General features: G+C 36.4%; 1 protein-coding gene across 1 annotated transcript in view; it reads right to left on the bottom strand.

Moving 5' to 3' along the window:
* The window catches only part of BIO2 (Radical SAM superfamily protein), a 95,960-nt gene that overhangs the window by 34,628 nt on the left and 37,888 nt on the right, over positions 1-23,444 (bottom strand). The window contains exons 2-4 of the mRNA XM_089827191.1: positions 9,239-9,418; positions 7,638-7,744; positions 6,569-6,774 (exon numbers count right to left, since the gene is read on the bottom strand). Of these exons, the coding sequence (XP_089683317.1) occupies positions 6,569-6,774; positions 7,638-7,744; positions 9,239-9,418 (493 nt within the window). The remainder of the gene's footprint in view (positions 1-6,568; positions 6,775-7,637; positions 7,745-9,238; positions 9,419-23,444) is intronic.

The following is a 23,444-nucleotide window of genomic DNA, read 5'->3' as shown; positions in this document are numbered from 1 at the left end:
GGGGGGGGGGGGGGTTCTTTGATTGAGTAAAAAGGGGGGGGGGGCATTGTCGTGGCTGGGTTCTCTTCTTTTTAGCATTTCTTTGCATTTCTTCATCATGGATCAAACAAATATGCCCATCCTAACTCCATACAATTACTTTGAGTGGAAATCACGCATAACAATTCACTTAAGGAAAGTTGGATTAAATAGGATAACTATGGGACTTGAAACTGAACCTGCTAAAGATGAAGACAAGCCTAAGTGGTTTAACAAATGTGATGAGGCATATGGAACATTGTGTTTGTCGATTTCTCCTAACTTGTTATTTCACATTGAGTCTTTGGATACACCAAATGAAGTATGGACAAAGCTAGAAACACTATTTGGCACACAAGATTCAATGAGGGGTCATATGTTGGAAAATGAATTAATTAGTTTGAGTCCAGGCAATTTCAACACAATTCAAGATTTCTTCACCAAATTGAAATCACTAAGGCTTCAATTAAAACAATGTGGAATTGAAAAGAAAGATGAAAAGCTGATTCTTAGTATTCTCTCTAAGCTAAGTTCAGAATATTCTGTGTTTGTCTCTACCTTCTATGCTACTAAGGGTGCACTTGGTACTCAATTCACCATGCCATCTCTAGATGATTTTGCTGTCAATCTCACTCGAGAACAGGACAAGCTAATCCAGATGGGAACTCTTAAGTCCTCTAAGTCACATGCCTTAGCAACCAACTAAGGCACAAAAGAACAAAAAGGACAAAGTAGTAACAACAATAGTAAGGATGAGAAACAATATAATAGTGAGGAAAAGAAGGATCAGATACCAATTGCTTCAAAAGCAACTATTGATACCTCATCCTCTAAGGGTGATAAGCCTAAGAAAGAAAAGGTTAAATGTGCCTATTGTAAAAGACCCGGTCATGATGAACATAAATGTTTGAAGAAACAAATTGATCACTTGACATACATTCTTGAGAAGAATAATATTAGTGTTCCTGAGTCTATCAAACAAAGTTCTAATGAAGAGTCTAACAAGGCAAAAGAAAACAACAAGGGGAAAGGAAAGGGCAAGGCTCTTGTTGTAGTTGCTTCCTCACCATCCACTTGGGTTCTTGATTCGGGTGCTTCGCACCACATGGCTTCATCTAAGGAAGAACTTGCATCCTTGGAGCCATGTACTATGCCTTCTATTTTGATGGGTGATGACACTCCTCTTGAGGTGTGTGGGAGAGGGTCTGTTAATGTGGGGGATGGCATATTCCATGATGTTCTTTGTGTACCCTCATTATCAACTAATCTCCTATCAATATACCAGATCACTCACACAGGTTTAGGCAAGCGGGTTGAGTTCACTCCTGATTCAGTGGAGATACGTGAGTTGCATAGTGATTCTGTAGTTGCAGTTGGGAGAGCAGATCATCAGTCACGGCTCTATCTGTTTTCTCACTTTGTTCCTGATCCTCCTTCATCTGTTTTGCTCACTCACTCTAATGATGTGAGTAAATTATGGCATGAGCGGTTTGGCCATCTTAACTTTCGCTATTTGCATCAGCTCAACCAGCAGAGCATGGTCACAGGGTTGCCTTCGGTTCAATTCTCAGGAGGTGTTTTCCAAGGTTGCATTCTTGGTAAGCATCCTAAGGAAAAGTTTGACAAAAGTAAGGCATGGAGAGCTTCACAGATACTAGAGTTAGTTCACAGTGATTTGGCTGGTCCATTTCAACATCCTTCTTTCAGCAGGGCCCGATATGTCCTCACATTCATTGATGACCTTTCTCGATATACATGGGTGTACTTTCTCAAACAGAAGTCAAAGGTATATGATCATTTTCAAGACTTCAAAAATTTTGTAGAAAAGCAATCTGGGAAAGCCATCAAGGTTTTGCGCACAGACAATGGTGGTGAGTATGTCAACCATCGGTTTGAAAGATTTTGCACTTCAAAGGGGATTGATTTACAGCATTCAGTTCCATACAATCCTCAGCAAAATGGTGTTGCAGAACGAAAGAATAGATCCTTGAAGGAAATGGCAAACTGTATGATTCACTCTAGATCTCTTGCACCACAGTATTGGGCAGAAGCCATTAACTGTGCTTGTTATATCCAGAACCGTGTTCTTCGCCGAGCCTTGAAGGGAGTTACTCCTTTTGAAGCTTGGAGCGGTCGGAAACCATCAGTTAAGCACTTTCGAGTTTTTGGCTCCCCTACATGGGCCCACATTCCTACAGAGAAACGTAAGGCCTTGGATCCACAAAGCAGACCTTGCATATTTGTAGGTTATCTTGATGGTATGAAGGGTTATCGATTGCTCCACCCTACTACACATGAGTTATTCATTGAGAGGAGTGTTCAATTTGAAGAGGGATCTTCAAGCTCACTTTCTATCACTTCTCCAACTCCTTCTACCTTGACATTAGAGTCACTTGGAATACATGACAGATCTTCTGATGAGTCAGATTCACTTGAACAGTCTTCTACCTCTACTTCTGATGCAGAAAGTGATTTAGAGAACTCACCTCCTTCCTCTCCTAGTCATCATTCAGAGGTTAATGATTCCCCTCCAGATTCTCCATCTTCCTGTCCACTTTGGGCTAGACAAACCTTGCAGTCTGCAGGTGATTGGGTTGGGGATCCATCAGACACCAGGCGAACTCGTTCACAATTCCAGGATGCTCCACATGTCTTCATTGCTACTGCCTCAGATCCACAGTCCTTTCATGAGGCTTCTGGTATTTCTGAGTGGGATACAGCTATGCAGGAAGAGTATAGTTCCTTGATGAGGAACCACACTTGGGATCTTGTCCCTCTTCCTAAAGGAAGAAAACTTGTTCAATGTAAGTGGATCTATCGGACAAAATTTGCAGCAAATGGGTCAGTTGACAAACACAAGGCCCGCTTGGTCGCCAAAGGATTCTCCCAAGTTCCTGGGATTGACTACTCTGAGACTTTTACGCCAGTTGCCCGAATGAATTCCATTCAAATTGTTCTTGCCATTGCTGCAGCTAATCGTTGGGAAGTACATCAAATGGATGTGAAGAGTGCTTTTCTTCATGGTGACCTTCATGAGGAGATCTACATGGAACAGCCACAGGGCTTCCTTCAGGATTCTTCACTTGTGTGTCGTCTTCGAAAGTCTCTCTATGGCCTCAAACAAGCTCCTCGGGCCTAGTATGCCAAGATGGACTCCTTCCTTCTATCAGTTGGGTTCACTCGGTGCCATTCTGATCCTAATGTCTACATTTTGCAACAGGGTGATTCACTTCTATTTTTGGTTTTGTATGTTGATGACTTGTTGATCACAGGAAGTTCTTCACCCACCATTAAGGCTGTCAAAGTGGCCCTTCAGGATAGTTTTTTGATGACTAACTTGGGCTTGTTGCATTACTTTCTCGGGATTGAGATCCTTCAGTCTCCTTCTGGGATCACCATCACACAATCCAAGTATGCTCTAGATTTACTCTCGAGGTTTCATATGGCTGACTGTAAGCCTGCTCCGACTCCCTTCCTTTCTGGAGTCAAACTTGAAGCTCAATGTTCTTCTCCACTTGTTGATGGCACTTTGTACTGCCAACTTGTTGGGAGTCTCATTTATCTGACTCATACGAGACCTGACATCTCCTATGCTGTAGGCATGGTCTCTCGATTCATGCAGGAGCCCCATGAGTTGCACTGGAAAGCAGCCAAGCGGATCCTTCACTACATTCAGGGTTCTCATAATTGTGGGATTCACTACGCAGCAGGTATTGAGCTTGATTTGGTGGGCTACACAGATTCAGATTGGGCAGGTGATTCTGAGGATCGCAAGTCTACTTCAGAGTATAGCTTCTCACTTGGGTCAAGTCCTATTTGTTGGTCGAGCAAAAAGCAGTCTGCTATTGCTCTGTCTTCTACTGAGGCTGAGTATCGAGGGGGCTGTAAATGCCGCCACTGAGGCCATTTGGCTTCAACATCTTCTCACTAAGTTTGGTATCCAGATCAGACGGCCATCAGTCATATTTTGTGACAACCAAAGTGCCATTCAGATCTCACGGAATCCAGTTCATCATCGGTGGACCAAACACAGAGGTCCACATGCACTACATCCGAGAGCTCATCCATGGTCATGTCATTGACCTTCACTATTGTCCGACTTCTGAGGAAGTTGCTGATATCTTCACCAAACCCTTCACTGAGAGCAAGTTCCTTCATTTGCGAGCTTTGCTGGGGGTGCGGGATGCTTCATCTTTTGGGGGGGCCTCTTCCTCTCGCTTGGAGTCCTAATTTTTTTTGTGGGGGGGTCTCTTTTCTCTCTCTTTTGGGAAATCTTATGTACATGGGTACCTCATCAGGCTTGACTTGCCGGGACCCATTTCTACATCCACCTAAGCTTCGCTTATGGGGGGGTGTTAGTGTAGTTTTTTATTTTTCCTATTTTGCTAAATTTTTCCTTCACTTTTAATAATCTCGCTTAGGTTAATAAAGCATGTCTTATTAGGTGAATGGTTGTGAGGTGTCACCTTCCCACATGTGAGCATCCATTAGCTATCTTGGGAAGATACTTTGCTATCTTTAGTCCGATAGATGGTTGCTCTTCATTGGTTGGTGTTGCCACCTCCTCCTTCTTCCTAGCCTATATAAGCATGCTACCTGGCTTGTATTTGCATCTCTTATTTTTGCATCCTCTTAATGCTATTTTGCTTCCAGCATTTGCATTACTCTCTTGGAGACTAACTCTATGATGCTATTTTGATTTTGTATCATTTGCATTCATAGTTTAGATATTTATTCTTTGCACTAGTTTTCTGGGTTATTAATCTTATCAGATTCTAACACAGTTCTGAGATTACAATTTTATAACTATATTGTTCTGATATTACTGTGATTTAATCCAGAACATAAATACTGAGTTGATTTCTGTGATGGAGGATATAATCTTACTGCTGTAGATAAATAACATGCTGTGTATTGATGTGTTCTCAACAGAAGCAATGATAACCAATATATATAAGCATGAATAGTCATGCCCACGTAGGGGCATGACTCTACATGGCATAAGTGCCACGTAGGGTGTTATCGCTAATAAATGATTAGTTACATCTGAATATAACAAGGGGTTCGTTCGTTAGAAACACCCGATCATTATAAAGTGCTCAATAATGATAAGGGCTCGGTTATTATTAAGGCCCGATCATGTTTTGATATAGAGCCTGATCAATGCAAGGCAATTCAATAATATGAGATTCAATCTGTTTGTGACAGATTTCAATTTAGTAAATCATACTATGTGTATATGTAAGGTAGCACAAGTCTGAATATATATATATATATATAACGATTTGTATGCTGTCATACATAAAAACATATATCAGTTTACAATGTTTTACTGTGTGCTTCAATCCAACTGAAGCTTTAACTTTAACAATTACACAATGAAGTGCAAAGGTTGACCCAAATGTGCCTTAGTGACCTAATTTTTCTGTTGTACAATATTTGTCAATGCGTTGAGTTTTTTGCGAGTCTTAATTCCCCATCAAATTTTTGATCTGCGTAGTTTTTACCAAGCTTGAAGTTTAGATCAATGGATCTAATTGTGCACATGTCAAGTTCCTCATTAAAATATGTGCCAAACCTAAATGAAAATCAAGGCTGAATTGTCTTTATAAAAATCTGGATTCAATATGAAAACAAGGGTTGAATCATAACTGGAGAACCTTGTACCATCATAAACAAGTAGTGACTAGAGATTTCCAGACAACTACCCCTTTCAGAGGATGGAAGCGCAAGCCTTGCTGCCAGAAGGATACATTTAGAAAGTGTAAGCTACAGAATAAAGCAAAAACACATATCCCTTGGTACTACATTATATCTTGTTTGAGCCTATTTCAATCACACATGGATACATTTAGAAAGTGTAGGTTATAATATGGAACTTTGAAATATTTATTTAGGTTATTTAAAAGTTCAAACTTCATTTCAATGACATAACTAAAATTGGAAAATCTGTTGGGCATCTCTTGACACTAAGAATACATGACATAACTAAAATTGGAAAATCTGTTAGGCATCTCTTGACACTAAGAATACCAAAAATACATTAAAAAGACTCTTTTTTCCTAGAAAATCAATATCACATATTAACACCATCTCTTATTTTTTGACTAGAACTAATCTTCCACTTGAAATAGTGAAATCTGTGCGAGGTCCCATATATGAACCATCCTCAATAAGTCATCTGCATATGTAAAAGTAACAAACTTATCCAAGAATTACATTCTAATTCCGTATCCAGGAAAACTTGAACCTGGATGGCTGGCTTTTGAAATTCAAATTGTGTCTTGAAAAGAGTTAGCCCAAATTGCATATGATATTATGTTAAATGTGAAAACACAACAAATCAAGACAATTACTATTAGACTTTATTATAAATATTCTTCCTTCATTTCAAATCTTAGATATCCCTTCCTTGAGTCTCAGATTTCATTTTACATAGCCTTGAGGTTAAAAAAAGGAGAAAAAAAAACAAATGGATATGTTCATGCATATATGTTTGTCAGAATAATCCCAAAGCAATACTGAGACAAAGGTAGTATGATGTAGAAACCTGAGCAGACACTTATTCCTGCTTCACGGACAAACTCAAGAGTTTGAAGCCTCTCATCATAAGTTCTGGTTGTTATGATGCTGGGGTAAAACTCTCTTGAAGTATCCAAGTTATGGTTATAAGCTGTTAGCCCTGCCTTCTTAAGATCTTCTGCTTGTTGCTTCTCTAACATGCCTAAAGTGCAGCATACTTCCATTCCCATGCCCCTGACAAACAGTCATTGAAAAATATCTAAGGCAAGCTTCACTAAACAAGCATCATATATTGCTTTAAAGATTCCAATTTTATTTGTATAACACAAAATTACGAAAAGCAGGGAATATTTTCCATATCCATTACTCATGACAGTACAAAGAAATTCAATAAATAGAAACAAAATCTGTGATTGTAATGGGTATTTTGCACTGTAAGATGAACATGGTTGCATCAAAGGCATTCTGATAACTCCATTGTTCCACTTTTGACAATTTATTTTTTTACATAAGATAGCAAGGAAACAAAACCATTAGGGTGAAATTTTCATTTCAACAATATACAAAGTTAAAAGCATAGCCAGAGCACTTGGTTTTCACTTGGGATCACTCATGGCTCAGAAGTTAATTTTAATTAGTCTTGACAAAAAGGTAAGAAGTCGAAACCAACTTTGACTCAACCTTCGCTAAATTTGGTATGTTACAAATACAGAAAACTATTCACAGTATTTTAATTATTTTTTGTAGACCAAATTAACTTCAAGTTGTACCAATTTTTACTTTTCTGCTAGTTTAGATTCTTTAGAAGTGGATAAATTTTAAATGCTATCACCAAATTTGACAGTGCATATTACTTTCCTGATTTTTAGCTTTCATCTAAAAATAATCATCTCGGAATTGCAAATTGGGATCTACAATAAGATAATGTGCAAAGTCATCACAACCAATCCCATATAGTTATACATGTGGTCATGCTTAATCAATTCAACCAGGGTGAAATCAACCACATTTATAATTTGTCAGATAAAGTATATATGCTATACTACTAATTAAATTAGCATTTAAAAAGAAAAATATCATTAGGCTTTTGGTTGAACCTGATTTCTTTTACATAATCAAGAATTTGATTGAAATTTGTCTTCCTACCCACAGTATCCCTCCATGCAGCACCCATGCAGAAACGTGTGCTGCCTGCCTCTTTTGCCTATAAGTAGAAATTAAGATCAATAGGAAAACAGAATGCAATCAGGTAACCAATCTCTTGGAAAATGATTAAAAGTTGCATGATGCTAAACAAAAGATCCAAGGCACCTAAAATATGGAAATGAATATGATTTTTTAAAACAACAATAATGAAAGCATTCAGGTCTTGCCATAGATACGTAGGAGAAAACTATTTAATATAGAAGTATCTGTCAACAATGTCCCTTTTAAACATCCCAAAATCTTGATGGTTCAAATCTCAAGATTCTAGAATAGGCAAACGGCAAGGACCTTTTCAACTTAAGATCATGTAAGCACACTACCTAGCTATATCTTAAAGTAAAACAGGGGCCATTACTTACCCATGAATAAAAACAACTAGAATTGAGTATCTATTACGTGATCACATATATAATAAACATCAAGATATAAGAATATAAGTATGAAGAAAGGAAATAAAGTGAACTTTTTTAATAAAGTCCTTGACACACATAGGTCTATCATATCAACCCACATGAATGTGATACAGGAGCCAAACAAAAAGAATGATGCATACGCTTGAGAAAGTTGCTACTTTTGGTAGAATAGATCTCATGAAAGTGACACTTAGTCTTGGGACAAAGATTGTGGTCTTAGTAAAGTAGGTCTCCTGCTACTGATTTCACTTAGATATCTCCTGCCCTTACTCATCTCGCTCCCTCAAACAATGCATAAGTGACTTAACCTTCAGATTTTCTACATACTTTAATAAAATATTATAGTAAGTATTCTGTGATATGATGCTGCTTGGTATAAACTATAAAGTTTAAACTGCCCTTGATGGGCAGAGTAAGAATTTCATCTCACCGCAAGATAGCTTAAGCCATGTCCATCTGTCAGTTTTGCACCACAAGCATCTTTCTCTTCCATTTAATTTTGGCATACTATAATTTTATGATTGTGTTTGTATGTGGCATTGAATTGTCTATCTACTACTGTCTTTTTCTTCCAAGTTCCTCTGTCTGCAAGGATAGCTTGAATTTTTCTCACATACTTCTTATATTGAGATTGAAATCTAATGCCCCCCAATCAGATTTTAGGGAGTTTATGTTCTTGGTTGGCTTAATGGAGCAGCCATATTTTCTAATTGAACCACTAGTGTTTTGAGCTACCTAATAGCTCATCATCAGGGCACTGTATCCAAGATTTAGAACAGAACTCAACTATAAATGTATTATTCTAATTTATCAGTGATAGATTGTTTACACATCACACAATCTTGGATATGTGATAGTGTTTTACAGACAAATGTCAAAGCAGACCTTTTTATATTGATATTTTAACAATTTGCAAAACTGGTCTTCAGTCACCATGAAGCTTGAAGACATCTTCTAACAGATTTTTAGGCTAAAAGATGGATTGCATAACAGAGGCATCCATTTTGGCTATAAAGAGCAATTAATTCACAACATCCAGTACAGACAGTAGAGCTATGAATAAGGACTAAGATCCATACCCTTTCTGCAGCTTGAATAACTTCATCTTTAGTCATAAGTTTTTGAGCTTTCACGCCAGTGTCATACCGAGAGGATTGGGGACAATAAGTACAATTTTCAGAACATCCCCCTGTCTTAATAGAAAGAAGAGTACATTGCTGCACCTCTCTAAATTTGTGAGAATGCCTATGCACCTGTGCCTGCATGAAGTCAACAATTTTGTCCTTAGCTAGATAAATCAAAACATTTTACAAGAAACAAGGGGTGCGCAAGCAATCCCATAAGAATACTATTGCTCAAAACATAAATCGACCTCCAGTTTTATAAAACTTCTAACCTCTAGACTTGATTTAATAACTACTTTCATAACAAAATAAGTTAAATAAATAATCTAAACACAACTGTGTATTCTGCACAAACATTGAGAGCAATATATAGAACGCTAATTATAATTATGGAACATTCATGTTCTATAGTAAAAAATGAAACTAGAACAAACTGACTAAAACTCAGATGCCCAGGCTTGGGCTGGAGATCTTAGAAGTGAGAAATGGATAAATGCAGTTCTCAGTCCAAATTGCTTAAGGCGAGTGTACAAGGAAAAAGATAGAATCTGGAGTATAAATCTTCAAGATATGAACATGCACAGTAATGATCCAGAGAGACCTTTTCTATCTAGTTTTCTCAAGATACTTCAGCCATCAAAAGCTTTTTAAAATCATCCAAAGATCTCATGAAATCTTACATACCCTAGGCAATCAAATGGGTGAATATGGATGATTTCTAAGAGGATGCTTTGAGCTCCTTGCCCAGATGTGATGTCCCCCCTCAGAAATACAATTTAATAATATATAATTAAATCATAATAAGAAGAAAAATTTTAATAAAAAATTACAATATGAAAATAATATAATAATAAATATATTTATAAGATATTTATAAGATGGTGTGATTAGTGACTAATAAAATCTTATCATTTTTATGAAGAGGATCAGTTAGCAAGAGTCCTGTCCCATCTGTTATGAAGGGTTGCAATCCTTTCTAATAGCAAGATAGAAGAAGACATTCCCCATACGTCAATTCATCACGGATGGAAAGGAAAGTAATTATTTATATCTGATATTCAGAATACATATTAACAGTGCCTATTAAAAGAGGATTCATTTTATTAAATGGCTGGCAAGTATCATATGACAGCATAGTGATATGCTGTAATTTATCTATAAATCAATGATGAATTGCACAATATTATATCTGCATTCTATTAGGATAAGAAATCCTTGTTTATTCTGATATATATATCAAAGTACCAAGAATCGGAATCGGATCGGAATCAGCAAGGCCGAATCGAATCGTGAATCGGCCATGAATCGGAATTGAATTGGCCAAGAATCGGCAAATTAAAAAAACCCTTGAAATTTAGTGAGCAACTTATTTCATAAACCCTTTATTGCTGATTCGATTCACCGATTCACAACAAATCGTTTGGCTTGAATCGAATCGCGTGAATCGCCGCGATTCTTAGAACTGTGATATATATATATATATACACTCAACATAATAATTGTATACAGAAAATATAAATCAATCCTATTACTATTTAATTAATATTAATAGGAGGGAAGTATGCGATGTTACCAAGGAGGGGCTTGTATAAATCCAAGCAAATGGATCTTATCCCAAGAGAGGGTAGGGGTCAGCGCTTTGTAAACCTTCGTGATATGGACTTGGACCTATAACTTTTAAGGGAATCCATTGTTGGTTTCTAGGCAGCTTGGATAACACCTACACCTTCCATCCTTAAGTTGAAATAGTAAATAAGGTTGGATATGAGTTTTAAAGATAGCTTAAATCTAATAAGATATATAACTAATCCTATCACGGAACACCCAAATTCAAACCCTAATTGAGAAAAATTACAACATATCCTTTCTTATCCATTTTCGATCTGCTCAATGGCACACGGTGGTTATTTGGCAATAGATAGTGAACAAGATAAATACCAGTTTCTAACGTGAGGAAGCGCATCGATCAAAAAGAGGATTAGAAATAAGAAGTAAATATTATCTTCTGCGGTAATATGGAACAGGAAAAAGGAATAAATAAAAAGGTCTGCAACTGCTTCAAAGCAGTCCAAGGAATCAAACTATGGATAAACTTGGACTGACCAGTACATTTGGGGGATTATTCTGTAAAATAGACGCTGTATAGACATGATCTCTCTTCTTCAAGCTCCACGAGAAGACAGATAACCCAGACTTGCAACATCCAAGTGGGTTGGATATAAGCAAGAAGCAATCTCAACCAAGGTCCACTACAGACTTACAGTCATCAAACATGAGAAGTTTATGGTGCATTTCTGGCAATAGAATATAGATCAAGGAGGGACACATTTTGGGTTGCAACCAACTGCAAGAAAACTACAGCGTGTGTTGGCAAGGAAAGAGTTCCGTAAGCCATCAAGATGCAGTCTTTATATCAGCAGAGAAGAATAAACAGGTAATCTTCTCCTTCGCTACTTATGATAAGGAAGTATAGAACAAATTCTTGTGGAAGCTTGTTGGATAGCATAAAGAACATAAAAATGGTATGCTTGGGAACAGAAAACTCAAAGACCAAATTCGAATCATCTGACAGGCATGCCCATAAACAAATAGCTGGGTTGAAAGAAACCACAAAATGTCTAGGGATATTACTTAGCCCCAAGGTTGCACAGAGACAGGGGAACTTGGGTACTTAGGGCACAGGCACGGGCATGGGTATGGGTACAGGTATGGCCATTTTTCAGAGTAGGGGATGGGGGTACTAGGTACATCCGAAAAAAATTGAATATAATTAATATTTAACAAAAATATGAAAATATGAGTCATGACAATGGAAATTAAAACAAGATCAATGATAAAGTTTGCAGGTGTAATGTATTGTTTTCAGTTTCAGATTTGTGATATGTTTGTAATAATGATATATGCTAAATGTGCAACACCCCGCTAGGGAACCCAAGAGAAATCAACCTAAAAATGTTACTAAGTTTACTAAACTATTTTTTCCATAAAAGTTTATACAACATCATTGATAACAATGCGGAAGCAATACGATGAAAACACATTACATACACATAAACACAATACAAACACCAATTATATTTCTCAAGGGTTACTTAATGTAGAATAACATGTGTTAATTTTATTAAGTGGATTGATCTTAAGTACAATGTCTACAACCACAAATGATTATCAAATACATCATCTCATAAATGAATATATAAATACTAATACAATTAAGTTATGAATTAAAGGAAAATTAAATATTAATATTGGACATAACAAAGAAAAAATCATAAATCATATAACAATGACATATTGCAAATGATAAAATTCTGACTTGAACAGTGATAAAGTTTACTGTTAATCACTATTGTATTAAAGTTTCAAACTGATTATGTATTAAACTAAACTTGATAAACAACAAGTTGATATGCAAACAAAAGACCAAAACAATACTCAGAAATCTTAATCAAGGTCCTTAGCTATGATGCTCTCCACTCAATACCCAGTACTTGAGTACGTGGGTATGCATCCGAGGTGTGGGTACACATATCCATGCAACACGTCTTAGCCCATTAGTCACATATTGCTTTCCTTTAATAATTGAAGTTTATTGCTTTTTGTTTCAGATTTCTGACTTTTGTGGTAAAATCTCAGTTTCCAAAATCTAATTAGCTATATACGCCACCAAAATCTGATTGTGGCGAAACATGGGCAAGGTCAAAGAATAGGCCTGTTGTAATCCACATTCTAATAAACAGTGCAAAAAAGAAATCCTCAGTATTTTGCACCATATAGATCCAAGTGAACTAATGTTTTTAGAAAAGAGGAATTTAATGACACCTGTTATCTAACTGGTAGAAATGCCAAATTTTACCTGTTGAGTACCATCAACTGTTCTCCAAGCACATAGTAATAGAGTTACTTACAAAAGAGACAGACCTTGCAGCTGAGCTGCAGAGTATGATAAAGTAAGCTGAAAGCATATAGCTTATTTGAGTAACAAAAAGGGTCTCTGTATATGTTTGCTTATGCCCTAAGAGACTGAAATAATTTTTATGGGCATTATCTGTTTCGTCAAAGCACTCAGCTCAGATGATTGGGAGAATGCCTTATTGATTAAGCCACACATGATTGATTGAAAATGTAGGTTTTGTTGGTCAGAATATGTTTGCTTATTCCTTAGAAAGAAGAATATTTGCAATTTAGTGTTAATTCCTCCAACTATCTGTTGCCTCTTGCTTTGATAAAGAGTATTTATCTTACAGCTGCTCCATGCAGAGGATTGCCACTACTAATTTTACCATGAAGGCTACATTTTGCACTATTACCCTCCATAGACCTTTGGCATGTGCATTTCTTTTACTCTTCAACATCTTTTGATTTCCAGTATTAGGTTTCAGTACAATATATCATACATATTATTTTTGCAACTGTGTCAAAAGCATTTTCTCTGCTATCTGGCTAGAACTTGGAAATTCTTGTATTATATTATTTAGAAAATCAAGCAGCAGCAGCAATAATTTGGTGTTCAGTAACTCAAGCTAATGTAAAGCAATTCAAAATGTTTGAATGAAGCAAGTTATTTTGAAGTAGTTCACAGGGCTCCTTGCGAGAAACAAAATCAAATATGTATTTTAATTTATAACTATTGGACCTTAACCTTCACAGGTTGACTTGGTGTATTGTATCACAGCCATGAATAATGGTTAATCTTGTGGAGGAATCTATTTCTCCTGGCTTTTTTTCAAAGATAATCAGATGGAAGTTCCAGTTAGAAAATATAGAATCTTCACCTAAAATCCTGAAGCAGTTTTGTAAGAGATTTTGAGAAGACATTGCATAAGTGGCTGAGATAGAAGCTACTGCTGGGAGATTTGAGGCTTCTTTGAAGGAAAATGGTTCCATCTAACATAAAATGCCCCACCTTGGATACACTTCTGAGGAACTCTACACTCAAAACTTGTTATCCTAGCACTCGAAACTTTCAGGGCCCTTTAGAGCAGGCATTTAAATCCTCCTTTTAAGGATCTGGAGCTCTGGAATTTAATGTTAAGATTATTTGTGTTCCCATTTTTTGGTTTTGAATATCTTAAGGACCACTGCTGCAGAAAAAACAGAAAAAACAGGAACCATAATCCCCTCATGGAATCCGATCTTGTGAGTTTGCACCAGCAACATACAATAGTTTGAAAAGTTTCATTTGTAAAGTGTTTAAGCTTTCTCTCAATGATTTGTCTTCTGAAAGCTTAAACTAAGTAAAAGCCGTTTTGCCCAGATTCTCAAAATCGCTGTCCAAAAGTAGAATTTTTTATTAGCATGGGGCATTTTAGTGGGAGTACATTCCTTAACTTTCTCAAAAGCGTGACCTCTATGATTGTTTTCAAGTCAAACTCAGGTCTCTTACTGAAGCTTTATTTCATTAAAACATGATCTGCAAAAAACTGCCTGCTACTTTCAAAAACACAAGTCTCTTCAAAGTGTATCAAGGATTTCTTTGAAGCTAAGTTGCTGAATCTAGGGAATTTTCCAGGTGATTCCAGGTACGAAACATACCGGAATTGAACTCTGAAATGAGTCTCCTGTGGATACACATCTGGAATTTATGTTTTTAAATGCCAAAATGTTTAGCAATTCTAGTTTGATCTTTTAGATATTATCAAGACGTAGACTGCTGATTAGCAAACTCTGAACTTATCCATCATAAGATTCTGGCTTGATCTTTTTGATACAGAAATCTGAATTTAAATTAGAATGATATGTTTCAAATTGTGAAATTTGTAATAATTTGTGTTTAGCATATGTATTGGTATATGACATTCTAAACTTAATTCTATATTTTAGCTGCATATATATGAGTGTGTATACATACACATAAATATACATAAATGCATATACATACATACATATATACATATATCAAGGTTGCATGGGTATGCCTACCCACATACCCATGCACTGGGTACACGTACCCAAGTAACAGGTACTCAGTAGAGAGTATTGTAGCTAAGGTTTTTTGTTTGTGTGTCAGCTTTTTAATCAAGCTTAATTCAATATGTAATCAGCTTGAAACTTTTATAAAATACAGATCAACAGTAAACCTTATCACTGTTCAAGTCAGAAGTTTTTCATTTGCAATATGCCATCATTATATGATTTATAATCTTCTTGTTCGTGTTTAGAGTCTGCCTTCTCTGTTATGCATCTAGATATTTAGCATTAATAATTATTACAATCATATTGCAAATTTGAAACAGAAAACAATACATTACATCTGCAAACTTTATCACTGTTCTTGTTTTGAAAAACCAACCAAAGCCTCATATTTTCAGATTTTCTATAAATATTAAATCAATTTTTTTTAAATTGATGTACACAAGTACCCCTGACCCCTATTTTGAAAAATAGTTGTACCCATACCCTAAGTACCCAAGTACCCCCATCCTCATGCAACCTTAATGTGTGTGTGTGTGTGTGAAGTGAACAGACCTAAAAAAGTACCCAACCCCTCCAAAACAAAACCTGTTGTACCTGTGTTTTGTACCCATTCACATTCCTGATTCAGCAACTTAGTTTCAAATAATTGGTTTGGCTTGGAGAAATTACTTTATGAGAAAAACATTCCTTTAGCCAATCCAAATGTGAAAGTCCCCTAAGATCTTGAAGAACAGAGAATTCAAGCTCTACTTTATAAAAAAACAGATAAGAGTCCATATCTTCCTTCAACAATCTAGGGTTTGCCACTTGTTGTGGGCATGAATGTACAAGGAAACATATATAGTCTACCTGGATGAGGAATCATGTCACTCAAGTGCGGCTGCTAGAAGTTACCAAAGGGCAAAAGGAGAAATTCCTTTTGATGGATTGCTTTATGTTAACAGATTGTTGTGGTCACATGTTTCAGACCCATCTTCAAAGGGGAAAGATAACACCAATTCCACCAATACTAAGGTTCTTGTTTGTCCAAAAATAGTGTGAACACCATAGCCGGTAATTCTTTCCTATGCTCCATAGAGTTTCTAGGACGGGGACATTTTAGGGGACGAGGATGTGTTTCCACTACGGATACAATTCAAAGCCTAATTTTAGGGGACGGCTATTAAAAAATGGAGAAATTTTATATAGATATATATATATATACATAGAGAGAGAGAGAGAGAGAGAGAGAGAGAGAGAGAGTTCAAATATGCATATCATATCATTGATAAATCATTCATCGTAGACATTTTAGAAGCTGAATATATAGCAAATTAACAAACTTGAATATCCGCCTCTTGCAACTCAAAAATGAAAACTTTTTGCCACTCTTTCTTTTCTTCTTGCCAAGAATTGTTGAAACAAAGAAATGAAGACTATCTTTTCAGCCTCCAAATAGGGTTTCATAGTTTTTAAATGCTATTTCTACCCAAGTGGGGCCCACCCAACAATTTTTTTTTTTAAAGTGACTTTTTGGAAAATGGCGGATGTCTTTTTTAGGCTGGAAAAAAGGGATTGTTGTTAGGGACTAGCGATGGTCAGGGACAACTAGGTCATTCCTAGTACCTAACAGCGTCCCCAAGTCCCTTATTTCATGTGAAACGTCATTTCGGGGACATTTCCCTTTTTCACATTTTTGGAATGGCATTTCGAAATGGAAAATTCCCATCCTGTACCACCCCTAACATGGGAGTGGGGGAAGCGGGGGATGCATCTTGGTAGAGCACTACTTCTTTCTCGACAGTTGCATAGCTTGGGTCTCTCTAGCAGCCCTTCCGAGTACAAGGAGAAAGTCAAGATTGTTTCAAAAAACAAAGGAACAATTTGCCTAGTTTTCAAAACGGTTCTGACTTCTTGCATAACTCACTCCTCTCCAGAGGACAAGGATGGTATACAAGACTCTCAATCATGAATATTCTCCCATGGAATGTCTAGGTCTCGCAAACCTTGCCAAGAAATATTTTGTACAAGATATTGTTGATGTGTGTTGTATGACCCACCAAACAGTGGAACAAAATACCAAAATATCTTATCCTCTCTTGAATAAAGTCTTGTGTATGCTAAGATTGCTAGAAGATCATATGATGACTCTAAAGTTCCTTCAATGTCAAGTCTTGACTGTGGATAAACTTGGTGGTTGATGTGATTTGTTGATGATAACAAGGGGCCCTATGTATGTTTACTCAGATTCATTTCAAGCCATACTAGATGTGGGAACTATCTAAAGGCTTTCGATGAAGTACTTTTTTGGATTTTCACAAAATATGTGAAAATGAAATACGATAGGGTTTAGAAATTCTATTCTACTCCTAAGGGAAGTGATGACAATAGATGGTACTCTGGTGGACAAATTCCTCAATTTACTGAGCTCTGCTTCACCAAGTTATACAACTACGCGTGAACCGATGCAATCTTCAAGGGTTATGCCAAAAGATTTTCAAACCATCACATACACCATCATAAAGAACAATGTATATGAATGATCAAGTTAAACATATGCATGAGATGGGTTCAGGCTAACTTCGCACAATGATTTAGAATACCTAAAATGTCAAAATTATGAACCAAAGGAATCCATCAATACACCATCATATTCTCCATTGCAATCGCAACACTTTAACTTTGAGAGAATAAGCAAGCACCAAGACACATCAAGTATTAACAAAGCTTCAATGATAACTCTATTATCTTAGTAGCTCATACAATCTCAGAAAATCCTCCCTTTACAAATGAGGAGTGAGGCCTTTATATAGGTCCTCGATTACAACAGATGGCCCAGAGGATCACAATAACCAATGGCCCAAATCATGCCACATCAGCCCTAATTAGGGTTAGGGCAAAGAAAAGGAATCTATATTAATATAATAAGAAATCCACTACCACAGTGGGCAATAGATTCCCACTATGCATGTTTGCACAAAAAGAGAGAGGAGTGCAATAAATATCCACTATGCATGTCCATTACTCGATAAATGCTCAGTCTTCCTTGAATAAATTATTCTTGATTCCATTCTCTCAATGCATAGAAGTTTGACTTGGAGACCTTAATTCTTCAGCAAAGATAATTGGATGCCATGAAATGATGATGGAGGCCATGTAAGCTCGAGTCCTTTCCAACTGTGTCATTAGATAACTAAGATCCAACTTTGATTGACTTTTCTAAAAATCTCTCCTCAAACATTCTCGCCTTCCATATACTTGCTTGGAAACTCATCTCCCTGAAATGGATTCGAATCCCTTTCTGAGGATTATGTCACTTTAGAATTTCTTCATATTGACACGGCCATGTTCTTGTATTTTTTAATTTGAACTTTGATTATTGAACTTTGAATGCCTGGGACCGTATCACTCAGTATTTGGATGTCTTTGATGCTGGAACTAGAATTTGGGACTTGAGCATCTTTCTTGAATTTTTAGAACTAGAGTTTTCTCCTCCTGCAAAATAGAAAAAAGCAATATAAGAATCATGCAAAAAAAATCAAAATGAAACATATAGACCAATTACATATTCTCTATCTCTCTAGAAAGATACTAAGCCAAATTTTATCTCCTTCCAATTTAGTCCATGAATGAGAAATTTTCCAAAACTTAGCTATTTTCATTTTTCCATGCAAGAGAAATTTCCAACACTTCGCCATTTTTTCTTCCATGAAGGAGAAATTTTCCAACACTTAGCCATTTGTTCTTCCATGAAGGAGAAATTTCCGACATTGCCATTTTTCCCAAGATTTCCAGTTTTCTTGTTAAAGGAAATTTTGGGTGGTCATGGATTTTGTCCATGATAAAAGAGTTCCGTGACAACTATTTTTCTCCAAGGTGGGATTTTTTTAGTGAATGGATTTTGTCTGTGATGGAAGAATTTCGCAGAAACCATTTTTCTCCAAAGCAGGATTTTTTGAGTGGTCGTGGATTTTGTCCATGATGGAAGAATTCTGCAATAGCAATTTTTCTCCAAGGCAGATTTTTTGAGTGGTCATGGATTTTGTCCATGACAGAAGAATTCCGCAACAACCATTTTTCTCCAAGGCAGGATTTTTGAGTGGTTGTCGATTTTGTCCATGATGGAAGAATTCCGCAACAACAATTTTTCTCCAAGGTAGTTTTTTGAGTGGTCATGGATTTTGTCCATGACGGAAGAATTCCGCAACAACCATTTTTCTCCAAGGAAGGATTTTTGAGTGGTTGTCGATTTTGTCCATGATGGAAGAATTATGCAACAACCATTTTACTCAAAGGTAGAATTTTTTGAGTGGTCATGGATTTTGTCCATGATAGAAGAATTCCATGAAAACCATTTTTCCTGATGTTTTTACGCATTTCAACTTTTGGATATTTCAAGGGTGATTTCATACTTAACCATTTTTTGATTGACTGCCTTGCTCGCTCATTCTTTTGAATATAGAAATAGATACCCTTTTGTCTCTTTATCAACCAGAGCTCACTTGTTGCCAAAACAGACCTACCAAAAATAGACTTTCTAAAAATAGTAAGTTGTTCCAAAGTCAAAATAAGGTCAATCCGAGAGGTAGTGAAATTTACCAAAAATAGACTTTCTAAAAATAGTAAGTTGTTCCAATGTCAAAATAAGGTCAATCTGGGAGGTAGTGAAATTAACTATAAATAGACTTCCTGAAAATAGACAAGCTAAAAAATAGTATCTCAAGACATTCAATTCTCAAACAAGCAAATAGTTTCTATTCTGGGAGCTACATGGACAACACTTTCCAGACTTGGCCAATTTTACCAATTCTCATTCAAAAGAGGGGACCTTACAAGACCAAGCCCAAGACTAACAAGAACTAAAGTAAAAAGGACAAGACCAAGAGACAAAAAGAGGGGTCCCCATTTGCGATGGAGCGATGGTGTGAAAACCTCACAACAAATACTCAACAATATTACCCTAATATTGATGTGTTATATCTTCTAGTTATTTGGCCAGGTAGTTTGGTTTTTGCCTCCAATCACAAGGCTAGTCATGGAAAGGATGTTATCTTGCTTGTGCTATAATGGCATTCTTGTGTAGATGATCATGGGTTAGATCCAACTCAATGGCTTTCCTAGAGCCTCATGTCAATCAATAATCACTTTCTTGTTACTATTAATGTTTATGCTCGCAATGATGTTGTTGAGAGATCTACTCTCTAACAATAGATTAAATTCAATGCCTCTTGCCACTTGATTTATGTGTTTTTGATATGAAATAGTATATCATTGTAAGTGTTGCCTTTATGATAGGAGTCTATTTGTATCTAAATGAATTTGGTTTTTTTGATAAGGATCCATGTACCTTACGAATCTGCATAGTGGCTTAAACCATTCTTAGAGATTCATGGTGGTCATATCTCACAACCTTTTGTCATCGAGACAATCTATATTTTCCAAGGAGTTTCCATTTATGGAGTAACAATTCCATTGCTCCAAGTTCTTAACTAACGCAATGATAGTTAGTTCAATTATTGATTTCTTCCTTTCGACTTAAATAGCAATTGGATTGTTAGTTAATTCATTTATGTTAAGGTAGTAAAATGAATATAATTGTCAATTGTCATTAGTTAAACGAACTTTGCAGTTATTATGTTCTTAGTAAAAAGCAATTTTATTTTATTTTTGTTAATATTAGTTAAAAGAAAAAACTTAAATTCCAATGATTTGTTCATTAAATGTTAATATTATCTGGTTGTTAGGTGTAGCACACTACGCACAATTTTTTCTCTGGAGCTTCTATGAGTCTTTTCTCTTGGGAAGATTTCAAAATCCAAGTCTAGCTTGTGAACCAAATTGAGAGACATTCAACATTGTCAACTTTGACAATGGATATGTTACACATAATAGTTGTTCACATAGTCAAACCTTGGTGGAAACATTAGCGTTAGTCTCCTAACACCACCCTTTGTAGTCACAAGATGCATTTGTTGGCTCTCTCCACACCTTCCTATGGTGCCTACTTTGAACTTGTAGTGGCATTTGCAATCTACTCTATCTATTTGGCAATGTCAATTTCGCAACATTTGATCAGCCACTATTGAGCATAAGCTTGCCCGGCTTTCCTAGACTATTCTTTTCCGAAGCTTGTACATGGGTTGTAACTTTTTGCCTTTAGCATACAGGTATTCTAGAAATTCGTCCATTTTGGAAGCCAACCAAAGTCCTTCAAACGTGTCTTCTAGTTTTTCATGCTCAACAATTGTGGACTTGGATTCTTGACTTTATTCACCCCTTCCGAGCAAAACCTTTTTCCTAGCATATCACTCTTTTGAGGGATTGGCCTCCCATTCCTTATAGCTATACCAAGATCTAGCTAAGTTCTGGTTAGGATGCAGGTTCGACATTTGGGTTCGAAATTCAGTCAAATTTTTCGGGGGTGGGTTCGAATTCATTTTGGGTTTGTTTGTATAAAAATATATGCTTTCTTAATATATATATGTATGTATGTATGTATGTATTTATGTTTGTGTACATGTATATGTATATGTATATGTATATGTATGTAGCAGCAAATAAGTTCATACACCACTGAGCTATTAGTAAAGCAACATAGGAAAATACACTGCCATATATATTAATGTTTTAGTCCAAACGACATATGTTTTACCTTTTTTGCCTTATTAGTGGTCTATTTTAGGGTTGGAGGATTGGATTGACTAAAATTAACTTTTTAAAAGTTATAAAAAAATCATCTTTTGGCTAAATTTGGCCTAGGATGTGTCATAAATTTGCAAATTCACCATAAAAATGACAGAATTTGGGCATACTTTTACAAGAATATGAGAAGGACCAAACTTTTGCAAGAATTGGACCAAACTTTGGGGTTTCCAAAGAAGAATTTGATAACATAAAGATCTAGCATGCTTTCAAGGTGAAAGTCTTTTGTCCTTATGGAAAGATAGGAATGTTGTTATTTTTGCTCATAACTCAATTGCAATTGTTGTTTCACTTTCAATAAAGCCTCTATTTGTAATAAAGCTATGCCCCAAATTCAAGTTCAATAAAGCAAAGTGGCACTAGAGGTAGCCCACCTCCAAGAGTAATTGGATCACTAGGGCGATGTCCCTTGGGCTATGGCCAAGATCACCCAAAATAGTTTGGCATCCTATTGTTGGTCTTCACCTCGCTGATGTCAACAAGGAGAGATTTTTTCAGCTTGACACTTGCTGTCTCCAAATCTCAAGCTCCCCACCACCACTTTAGCAACAAAGGTGACTTGGCTTAACAACGCTTTGCCTCGTCTCCTCTTGGAGGCTCTACCTCTAGATGGCCCTCAAGTGGGGCGGGAACATCCACTAACTAGTAGCATGGATTGGCCTTCTACTAGTGGTGGTGGGAATTGCCAAAACTCCTCTAGGTGGCTCCCTTAGACGACTCTAGCAATTTCACCAGCAAGGAATGAAAACAAAGCTAAGGAGCAAGAACTTCAAACAGACAAGGGGAGGTCCATTCCTAATGTCACCCTAGACCTTACTTATGCATGGAGAAAACCAAATGAGTAGGAACCCCCTCTACCTCTCATTGGTGTTTCTCTTACCTCTTGGCATTTATTTTATTTTTGTTGTTTAGCTTTTTGGGCACTACCTATATTATTCTCAAGAGTGGCCTTTTTGGAAAATATGTGTATATATTTTTTAATTCAACATAAACTAACACGCATGTTCATCAAAATTGACTACATTCAATCTTTTCCATTGCAAAGAATAGGGTCCACTACTTGTAAAAGATTTGTTGCAAGAAAATAAATGTCTCCATTGAAGAGGAGTTAAGAGGAGAAATTATGGGAACATCCATTGGTGGTGGCATCGGTTGGTGATAATGACAATTGGCCAAACTCCTCTAGGTGGCTCCCTTAGATGGCTCTAGCAATTTCACCACCAAGGAATAAAAACAGAGATAATGAGGGAGAAGATAAAATGGATGAGGGGTGGTCCATACTTGAAGTCATCCTAGACCTTGCAATTTTATTGTTATTTTGTAATTTATCTTTCCATGCACTGCCAATTTGACTCAAAGCAATGACAATTTTAGTGAATGTGTATATATTTTTTATTTTAATAGAAAGTGATATACATATTCATCAAAACAAATTGCACTTAATATTTTCCATTGCAAAGAATCAAGTTTAGTACTAATGAAGGGTCTATTGGAAGAACTTTTGCACACATTAAAACTTGGTTTTTGTTTTGGCCGAATGAGTGCTTGCCTTGGTCAAGTTCTA

Source organism: Cupressus sempervirens, chromosome 4, assembly GCF_028749045.1.
Source record: "Cupressus sempervirens isolate cs-2001-9-10 chromosome 4, ASM2874904v1, whole genome shotgun sequence".
In the NCBI taxonomy this organism is placed as follows: domain Eukaryota; kingdom Viridiplantae; phylum Streptophyta; class Pinopsida; order Cupressales; family Cupressaceae; genus Cupressus; species Cupressus sempervirens.
Note: the sequence above shows the minus strand (reverse complement) of the source record. Positions and strands in the feature narration are given on the sequence as shown.